This window comes from Rutilus rutilus (assembly GCF_951802725.1).
Source record: "Rutilus rutilus genome assembly, chromosome: 17".
In the NCBI taxonomy this organism is placed as follows: domain Eukaryota; kingdom Metazoa; phylum Chordata; class Actinopteri; order Cypriniformes; family Leuciscidae; genus Rutilus; species Rutilus rutilus.
In genome coordinates, this window is record NC_140230.1 from 27,120,424 (window position 1) to 27,131,447 (window position 11,024).

The window sequence follows — 11,024 nt, forward strand, 5'->3', positions numbered from 1 at the left end:
AAACATTCTGTTTAAAATAAATTCTGTTCTTTAGAGCTTTCTAATCATCAAAGAATCCTGAAAAAAAGCATCACGGTTTCCACAAAGACATTACACAACATAACTGTTTTTAACATTTATAATCTGAAGGATCATGTGACTGAAGATTGGAGTAATGGCTGCTGAAAATTCAGCTTTGCCATCACAGGAATAAATTACATTTTAAAATAACATTTAAAGTAGAAAATTACATTGTAATCAACATTCTGTTTTTACTCTATTTTTGATCAAATAAATGCAGCCTTGGTGACAATACATTTTTTTTATTGTAATGTAACTACCTTTTTTTATAGATAAACCTCACAAACCAAATATGGAACAATATGAAAATGTTTTATTGATATTGAGTCCAGGAATACTTTGCCTTGGCAATAAAATACTTCACAGAGGATGCGCTCTTGAATATCCTTGCTATACAACCATAGCACAGACATTAATACATTGACATTGAATCAACATTGAATACAACATTATTATGATATTGGCATTATTCAGTGTGCTTAATTCTCCTGAGGCAGCATGCAGCAATCTTCTGCTGTCACCATGTCAAATCTCACCAAACTAACAGTCAGGGTTAATTCACACAGGATACACAACACCTCAAAATACCAACAAACCATCTAATATGTTTCAAGTCCAATATTAACTGATTATTTTGTGTGTGTGAAATCATGACTAAACTAGTAATTTTACTCCTATGAACAAAAAAACGTCTTTATATAACTGTCCAATAAAACGTGTCATCATATAAGATTCATCCAACTAGGCCCTTGTAATACCTTAGATTGAGTTTTTGTATTTACTAATATAATGAATATCATTATAATGATAGTCCATTATGAAACGATCTTTAGATTCTGATTATGAATGCCAGATGGTGACTGATCTCTAATAACTGTTAATAAGCTGAAGGCCATATGTGACCCTGGACCACAAAACCAGTCACATGGGTAATATTTTTAAGCTGAATAAATAAGCTTCCATTGATGTATGGTTTGTTAGGATAGGACAATATTTGGCCGAGATACAACTATTTGAAAACCTGGAATCTGAGGGAGCAAAAAAAATGGAAAAATCACCTGTAAAGTTGTCCATTTATGTTCGCGATTGTGCTGCATCCACTCAAAAATAAATGTTTTATATATCTACGGTAGGGAATTTTCTAAATATCTTCATGAAACATGATCTTTACTTAATATCCTAATGATTTTTGGCATAAAATTCGATAATTTTGACCCATACAGTGTATTGTTGGCTCTTGCCACAAATATACCTGTGCGACATGTGACTGGTTTTGTGATCCAGGGTCACATAACAAATCAAAAGGACAGGTCATGATAACAACCCTTTTTTTAACCCTACTTTTAAAACCTAAATAATCAAATAAATTATATAATATAGCATACTAGAAATCAACAAAAAACTTAACTTATACATTTTAAAACTCAAGTGATCAAATGCTTAACATGCCTCACACACAAATACAACTGAGGTCTTTGGTAGTTAATGGTAAAATTTAATAGAGTAAAATGCAGGTGCCCTGATTGAACACCTATAACATGCAAAAGGCCACAGAGGGGTTACACTCACTTTTCATTTACCAACAATACGATATTAATGGGGAATCATGACAAGATGTACTAATCCGATGCATCTTCATTTACACCCGCTGTTGCGTGAGATCAAATGAAAGTGTTGCCATCAATTTAAGATCTATAATTTTGACTCATCCTAACATGAACTGCTTGTATATGCTTATATACGCACACTGGAAGCCTAGCAGACAAGCAGGCAGCACTGTGAAAATATTTATTTATTATACATGTATATTATATATTTTTATGTATGTGTATATGCAACTAACTTTCAAAGTTTAACACAAATTACAGCTAAAAAGTAAAACAATGCATATCGGTATCCAGATGAGATTAAACCTTCTCTTGCCTGCTAGGCTAACACTGTACGAGTACTGTAAATGCCTTTTCCACTCACTTTTACAAATCAAGGAACAAGTCCAAATAATTTTAATGCGGGTTTCAATGCCATGCAACAGATGTGGTCTGCAGACAAGCTAAAAATAACTTCTATAAAACTACAATGAATGTTAGTGGCAACAAAAGCTATGATAAATACCACCTTATAATTACTTGTATAATAACGGAAATTAATTCGGAATTAGTTAATTCTATCAATTGTCAGTCGCTAGCTTGCACTGGGTGCATATTGTCAATATTAGATCTGGATAAGTTCACGTTTACCTGGAAATAGATTGGACCACACACCAAAAAAAGAAAAAGGTGTGAGGGAGTCGAAGCCACAATTTACTCAATCAAAGAGTAATTTAGAAACAAATATGAATACTACTGAGACCAATAAATAAATGAGCTAAACCTGAAATTTTTATGACACCCAAACTTTAAACATCGTATATATGATGCATTTATGTAATGCTCCATTTGAATCATCCTGTACCAGTCCTTAGAAAGTCAACAGAATGGTCTCTTCAGACCGTATCGTACCTTTGTGAGTTAACCAGATCAAAAAAGTGCCATTACATTCTCCTGCCCTGATGCACCACTGCTGTATGTCCACCGCATCCTCTTGAAGACGCAGAGGGACTTCACTTCTCCAGCTCTTATCCAAGACTCTCTTGGACAACAGGTCTTCATCATTGTCCCTCAGGAGACGAGTCCTCCATGCTGGCCATCTTGCTAACTTTCTCCACCAAAACCTCGGGGCTGATTTTTGGTAGGCCATTGTCCAGTGGACAACCCTCAACCAGACTGTTCATTGGCGTTGGAGGAAACTGGGTATCGTCCTCAATCCCAGCATCCTCAGGACATTGCTGTGAGTCACTCTGGTCCTGATAAGAATAATAGTCCAGATCTAGGTCTTCGATGTTCCCACTTTGAGCCACTTTCCTTTCCCTCTCCTTCAGGAAGTCTGTGATTATGGGCATTACCTTCTTACGGGACGCCAGTGTGTTACCCTGTATATAGGCCTTCACGTCCGGATATGGACTGCCCATTGGCTTAAGGTCCAGACTGGGGGTTTTGGCTTTTTCTAGTGCTTTACTCATCTATGAAAAACAATATATATAGATATCAATTAGAACAGATTCTCAACTTATTTTTATACACTACATTTCAAAAGTTTGGTGTCGGTAAGATTTTGTAATTTTTTTGAATGAAGGCTGCAATTTAGAAAAACTGTTTTCTATTTAAAAATTTTTTTAAATGTAATTTATTCCTGTGATGGTGAAGTTTTTCAGCATCATTACTCCAGTCTTCAGTGTCACATGATCCTTCAGAAATCATTCTAATATACTGATTTGGTGCTCAAGAAACTTTTCTCCTTATTATCAATGTTGAAGACAGTTGTGCTGCTTAAATTTTTTTTTTTTTTCAGGATTCTTTAATAAATATAAAGACTTTGATGAATTTATTAAAGACATCTGTAGGCTCATTTCTCTAATAAGTGTAAAGTGTACTGAGTACCTCTTCTCTGTAGACAGTGCTGGAACTGTAGACGGCTAGCTGTCGAAAGGGCTCCTTGTTGTCTTTGAAAGAGATTGTCATTGCGACCAGCAGGTTGTAGCTGTGTTTGTGGCAGAACTCACAGAGGTCCTGCTGTAGGCCATGCCTCTGAAGAAAATCCTAAAGACAGAACAGCTCTTTTAACATATGAGCATTACATTCACAAACTGATCGGGAGATACACATTTTCAACGCCCAATATTGTTCTTCTGCCATTAACTGTTTTGACTCCTTTGAATTCCAACATATCTCTTTTTTTTTTTCTGCTGTTAGTAAAATTTGATTATGACTGTATGGTATTTTAAAGAAATAATTCATGACTGAAAACTATAATTTTTTAAATATGCATGTCAAACATAATTTCTTCTTATAACACATCTCTGATTCTTGTCAATCAATTGGACAAATGTTTCTACATATCTTTAATGGCCACTCACATTATTCCTGACAGTTAAAATAATAAAATAATAAACATTAAATAGATGAAATTATTATTTTGAAGTAATAAAGTGAGATTCTGTAGGTAATGTTTATTTACAAGTGTCATAAGTTACATGCTGGGGTCGATTTTGAATATATAACTTTCTTTATGCCATGTAAAAAAAAAAAAAAAAAAAAAAAAAAAAAAAATTCTACAATGGTCCCCAGTCTCCTGTACTATGAACAAAGTTTTGATACACATCTGATTCAGCAACATTCTGTCTTATTATTGTATGTGTACTAACAAGAGGACAGGAAAGTCTGTCACGGGGGTTAACGTCTGGTGTAATCAGTGGGTGTGTGAGTCGGGCCGCCCAGCCCTGCGGTGAGTCTGGGTGTGTCTGAATTGGACTCGTTGTGCTTCAGTATTAATGAGGAATTCATGTCATGAGTCATGAGGATGGGCACATGAGCACATGTGCCCACAACAAGAGCTTCTTACTTTTCTGAATCTACATTCCCTCTTTGAGGAACCAAGTACTGAGGCTAAATGCATAGCACAAACACAAGATTCACTTCATTCAAGAGGAAACATGTAATTTGCATGAGATCTTCTAAATTTAAAGTCCTGCCAGAGTGTTTCAGAAAGGCTGCAATTATGCAATGAGATTCCATACATAACTTAAAGGTTATAGAGATTATAGAGATGCACCAATACAGTCACCAATATTTAATTATTGATCAAAATATAAGCTATTGCAATTAGCCACAAGCATGAAACAGCAGATCTTTTGTTTTTGGCCATGAATCAAATGTCACTGTTTACTTGCACTATAAGTATTATTAAATATCAAGATGAAATCCAAAGATATTTTTAAGAACACAAGAATACATCCTGCAGGTGCAGCGGACAATTATTATTATTTTTTTTTTTTAGGGTTTGACAAGGCAGGACAAAATCCTGAAATGTATCAAACACATCCTCAAGAGAAAAACAAACAGATGGAGTAAAACAGATACACAGAAAACTTCATGTCTTATTGTTTTACTCCTGGGCACAACAAATTCCCTGTGCTGCTAATGTAGATAAGTAGGTGTTGGAGCCACAGACAAGAAACAATGCAGTGGTGATGAACTGTCCTTGAGTAGTTTAGTAAAAGTACGTATAGTGGCCTCGTCGCGCCTCTCACTCAGTGATGGGAGAGTGGAAGTTGGAACACCTATTATCCGACAGCAACGTTTTTGGACCCTCTCTAACTCAGAGACCTTTAGGTAGTCCACCCCATACTGGGCTAGCGTACTCAAGAACTGGCCGTATAAAAGTCAAATATACTTTCATTAGAACATCACAAGGGAGACCTGTGTTTTTAGCAACACGGAGATACTGGATTCTAGGATGCACCTTCGAAATCATGTACTTAATGTGGGCGTCCCACAACAAATCAGAAGAAATTTGAACTCCAACAACTGCGAAGTATTGAATCTCATTTAATAGAGAATAAAATAGACTAAGCTTCCTGTGAGTAATTTGAAATGTTCCATCATAACTTCTTTGTAGGGGTGTAATTAAATCCTTTAAAACATCATTCAAATACAAAACAGCAATTTGATGACATAATTTCAAGAAATATGCAAAGAAAGTTGCAAATATCAGAATCTGAATATATCTACATAAATATCTGTATAAATATCAGTTTTTGTTAAAAGCTGTATCAACCAAAAACGTCCAAATCACCATTGAAGTGAAAGATGTCATAACAGTACTGACCTCTAGTGTCATGTAAATGACACTGACAGCCAAGTTCAGATCCCCAGTAGATGCAGCTTTCATGTCTTTCAACAGCATCTGCTCCGTGGAGAGGCCTGAAGTACAGAGCAGTATTGCGAAATTTCTTCTGATGAACACATGCTTTAAAGTTTTAATGAGTCTACAAGCAGCTTGATTCATTAACCTACACAATAAAAGATTCTCTCACCTGACACGTCAAACTTGGCATTCTGTAGCGACTGAAACAGAGCGCCCCTCGGAGGCAGCTTTGGAAAACGCTTCTCCAAAAAGATGGCGTACTGGCTGTCCTTAGGGGTGACTTTACCTGCCTCAGGTGCCATGTTAACACAGTCTAGGATAATGCTACCTGTCAACACAAGGCAGATTTACATTCTGCAAGTTACCAAGATTTTATCTTTCTGCTGACATCTCACATCTCTATCAGATTGCATGTACAAGTCAATCTGTTCCAGCTAAATGCCACTGAAGACCATGCTGAGCCCATCTGATGTCTAACAGTGTCTAGCAGATTGAACAGCAGTCATGCTGACATTCCAAGCTGTGTTTATCGTGTCGCCATGACACTCACCGTATAAAAGCTGAGCCACTTGTTGGTCGAGTACATCAGGTGCTTTTTGGGCAATGATTTCTGTCACTAAGGTGGCACAGGAGCCCACGGTCTCCATGGTGACGGGGCAGGAGGGAGATGAGGGCCTCTGTAGGAGATGATGGTCAATCACTTCTACAACTGCATCTTCCAGCTCACTGTCAGCACTACAGAATAAAACAGATTTATTATAAAAGAACAGACAGACCTAAATCATTTCAGAACTTGGTTGGCATTTGAGGTAGATATAAATAACCATTATTGTAACAATATTCTGATATTTCTTTTTGTTGCCATTTATTTACATACAATTAGCCATATATTTGCGGTTATTATTATTATAGTACATGGATATACATCTGTCCATATATACGATTTTTCAATGTTTTTGAAAGATGTCTCTTAAGCTTACCAAGGCTGCATTTGTTAGATAACTAATACAGTAAAATAATTATATTGTGTATATATATTAAGATAAAAATTCACTATGTAGTTCGAGTTCATGAATTAGTTCAAATTAAATTTGACTCCTTTATCATTCCTTTTTTGATGTGATTGTGAAGATGGAAGATGAAACATGGTGTAACGCATGTATTGAACTGAACAGAACAGAACACTGACCTGGGCAGAACATTATGGTCAACCAGGGTCAGCGTTAGCTGTTTGTTCTTGTGAAGGCCGTGGAGGTCCACCTCGTCCCTGAAAAGCAGGTAGTCCTGCGACAGACCGGTTTCTCTCAGCAGAAAGATGCTGTCAGATCGCAAGGGAAACTCAGCCCGTGGGATGTTGAGTACAGGCACCGGTAACCTCTTACAATCAAGACTCTACAACAGGTCAACGATAATGATGAACAAAACAATAATCCTCAACCTCCAGTACAGAATTATCACGTCTATTATCTCCACCACAACTTAAAGCTTTCCAAGAACAACACAGCAGATATGGTTGGTTTAGTAGGTTGGACATTGCATACCTTTGAAAGAAAGTAGGCGAAGGTCAGGGCTGATACCATGGAGTCCATATCACAAGCCTCATTTCCCATTACAACATGCAGCCCTGGGCTGTTCTTACTACAACCCTGAGAATGAAGGAGAACAATGTCACAAGCTATTGGACTAATATAGGACAATAATTCATTACGTACAACTGCAAGCCTAGTTCTTCATAACAAGGCTTTGGTGGCCTCTATTAAACTGCAGGCTGAAATAAAAAACTAAAATGTCTGTGGTTTTTGTGACATTCCCTACTGTATGCACACATATTTACATGACAAGCTGAAAATGTATCCAATAGGCCTTCATCTAACAAACAATGTTTGACTTGATATAATCAACCAGTCACTCTATATCACTGACAGCCAGTGTGAGGAGTGGTGCAATGTGTCAAAGATAAAACACATTCTGAGGCTTCTCAACAAACATAGTCCAGCAGTGTATTCCTTAACAGATAACAACAAAACAGATTTTCTTTTATGTTTAATATTTGTTTTTAAAGTTGTTCTTATAGTACACCCAAAAATGACAATTCTATCATAATATACTCAACTTCTTGTGTTCGAAACCTGTATGACTTTCTTTTATCCATGGAACTTAAAAGGGGATGTTAACTGCTTTTTTACATGCAATAAAACCATTTAGTGATGAGGGGTTATCAAGAAAAGACAAAGAAGCTCCATATAAGTAGTGCGTACAACCTACGTTCCAGATAGTCAAATGGTATATTTGTGTGAGGAACAGACCTGAAATGTCTTTCTTCCAAGTCAAATCTCATTTGCACATCCACATTTTTAAACTTGTCATGTGAAGACATTTTAATGTCAAATGGCTTTAAATTTTGCATGTCTTGTAACCGATTACATAACAAGTATGATTAAAGGCCACGTTCACATCACAGTTCAGTTATTTTCAGAAATCACAACCGCATTCTTGGAAAACCTGCGCTGTGTGAACGCAACCGGACTGGACAGCAAGTTGTCTGCCACATCATCCAGTGCGAGAAGGCCGCTCTGCACAGCACAACCGCGTGTCTATGTTGAATTTAAATTTCATTTAAATAAAAGTTGAAATTGAAATAAAACTAAATATAAAAACTTAAACTTATTGTATTTCAGCTAGTTCCAGCTATTTCTTATTTTCATTTAGTTTAACTTTATGTGCTAAAACTAAAATAAAAATGAATACATAGACATAAATAAAAATGTATTACAAAATTACTAAAACTTTAGCTAAAATACAAATTTCAAAATAAAAATTAATTCAAAATAATAATAAAAACTCAATAACACTGGCTTCAGATAAAAGTTTGGGGTCTGTTAGATTTAATGTTTTTGAAAAAAGTTTCTTATGCTCACTAATGCTGCATTTATTTATTTATTTATTATATTATACATTTATATGAAAATACAGAAAGAAACCCTGTAAAATTGTGAAATATTACTACAATTCAAAATAACGGTTTTGCATTTTAATATATTTCAAAATATAATTTATTTCTGTGATGCAAAGCTGAATTTTCAGCATCATTAGTCCAGTCTTCAATGTCCCATGATCCTTCAGATAAAATATGCTGATTTCATTCTCAAGAAAAAATTCTTATTATAATCAATGTTGAAAACAGTTGTGCTGCTTAATATTTTTAGGGAAACCAAACTTTGTAATACCTCTTTTTCAAGATTTTTTGAGGAATAGAAAGTAAAAAAAAAAAAGAAAGCATTTTTTGCATCATTGCTAAACAAAAGGATTACTTTCTAAAATAAAAAATACTGACCCCACAATTTTGGACAATAGTGTAGTTATGGACTAGATTTATGTTACTTAAAATATGCTTTCTTTTTTTGGCGCTTGAGAACCCACAACTCTATATCAAAGCCAATTTGCTGGACCACTTGTGAGACGAAGAGCACTTTTAATAGAATAACACTGAATGCATCACCCTGGATTCAACAAAGCCTTTTATATCTCCCCGTGATGACTCCTCGTCCAGCGTTAATTAGCATTTGGCCTTCTCCATTACTCCAGCCGAATACAGAAGGCATCTGTGACGTCAGCATTAGGCTAAATGATGTACTCTGATCTATGCAACCAGCTGGGGGTTTGTTTTAAATACTGAATGATGGACTGTCAACACAGACTGACTGAGCTCACAGCTGGCACAGACCAGGGGTGAGGCTTGTTTAGGGTGAGCTTTTGGCAAGCTCCCTCTCTTCTCATGTGATAATCATCACCAAAAACCATGTTAGATGGGGAAGTGCAGGGAAAAAAAGGCTTATTCATGCCCATATGTGCACGGCCGGTGGGACAGCACAGGAAGTTAGTCACCGCAATGTGAAATGGACCACGGGATGGTGAGTAAACAGTACAGAACCTGTGGGTCTTGGGTCAGTGTGGAAAGAACTCTAGTGTGCACTCTCTATTTACAACCTCATGCTTCAATGCAGACAAAAAGCACTTTAACCACAAGTGCAACCGTATCATTTTTTCAATCATTGACTAAATTAGTTAAAGAACCCATTTCTGCTTGCTTCCTTGAGCTGAGAGTCTCAAAGTAAACACACAGGACTTCATAATATCTGCCCAGCAGTTGGTGAGCGCAGGTGTCAGGGTGTTTGGGTTTAAAACAACAGTGTTTAAGGTATAGAGACGCACTGCTGTTGGACAGATGCTGGCAGGAAGGATCATATGCAAAGGACAGTCACAGCAGGTGTTATTGTCTCTGCAAATAGGGCTACCTTCAGTTTTGAAACTGAGCACATTAAGCTGTAAAACTAGAAAAGTGGGAATTGTTCTTATTGACTAAACACACAGGCAGAAAATAGTAAACATATTCTAGATGGATTTGCACCAAACAGCTGAACAAACTGACCTTTTAAAACTGCTAAGCATGGCAAAGCTGTGTGTGTGTATATATATACGTGTGTGTGTGTGTGTGTGTGTGTGTGTGTGTGTGTGTGTGTGTGTGTGTGTGTGTCATTGCCTGGTACATGAAATGGTGATATAAAAACACGACAGTTAACTCTTTTTGTATAAAAAATATTATAATAAAACGTGTAATTAATATTGTGTAACAAATGTAAACAAACAAACTTGTATGCTTTCTCTCAATGCATGTGATGTGGTCGTTTCTGTCATTGGCGCATGCGGCCAGGGTCTGTGCACGCGCGCCATACCATATGACTTGTGTCACTATCAAGTGTATATCAAACAAAGCAAGCATGCATTATTTTTCACACCAAGCTATCATATACGGAAAACACACGTTTATGAATCTCTCAACATACAGAAAGTGAAAGAACTGACCACTGACCATATTTTAAGTGGGTAAAATGGTAGTAGCCAAGCCAACATACCACGAGCAACCCTCTCTCTTTAAGCGTACAGTACCATAATCTTACCTTAATCACATCACGACAACTCCGTAAATATGCCTCCATTGTTATACGGAGCCCGAAGGTTTTTATGTAACGAAAAATCCTAAAGGAGTGCAAAATGCCCTTCAGTGCCTCTGAAATGTGAAGTGTATCGGCGGTTGACTGTGTCTGTGAGTAGTTTGAGCAAGGGACTTACGCCTCCTCCAGTTACGTCCTGACGTCACATTATGTGCTGAAAAATGTAGTTCTGCGGATTTACGAAAGATGAGTGAGTTTGTAGTTTTTAGT

General features: G+C 36.6%; 1 protein-coding gene across 2 annotated transcripts; it reads right to left on the reverse strand.

The window, feature by feature from the left end:
• Positions 1–351: 351 nt before the first annotated feature.
• prune (prune exopolyphosphatase) lies at positions 352–10,938 on the reverse strand. Of its 2 annotated transcripts, XR_014625009.1 has the most exons (9): positions 10,761–10,938; positions 7,344–7,448; positions 6,992–7,194; positions 6,353–6,537; positions 5,972–6,130; positions 5,764–5,858; positions 3,537–3,695; positions 2,298–3,118; positions 352–964 (listed from the first exon to the last, which is right to left on the reverse strand). XR_014625009.1 is itself a non-coding variant. In XM_084385257.1 (8 exons), exons 1-8 carry the CDS (start codon positions 10,797–10,799, stop codon positions 2,708–2,710), a joined length of 1,356 nt encoding a protein of 451 aa, XP_084241383.1. In that variant the 5' UTR covers positions 10,800–10,938; the 3' UTR covers positions 352–2,707. The 2 variants fall into 2 exon arrangements, 1 of the variants encoding a protein (XP_084241383.1); XM_084385257.1 differs by having other exon boundaries at positions 352–3,118.
• Between the last annotated feature and the right edge of the window lie 86 nt (positions 10,939–11,024).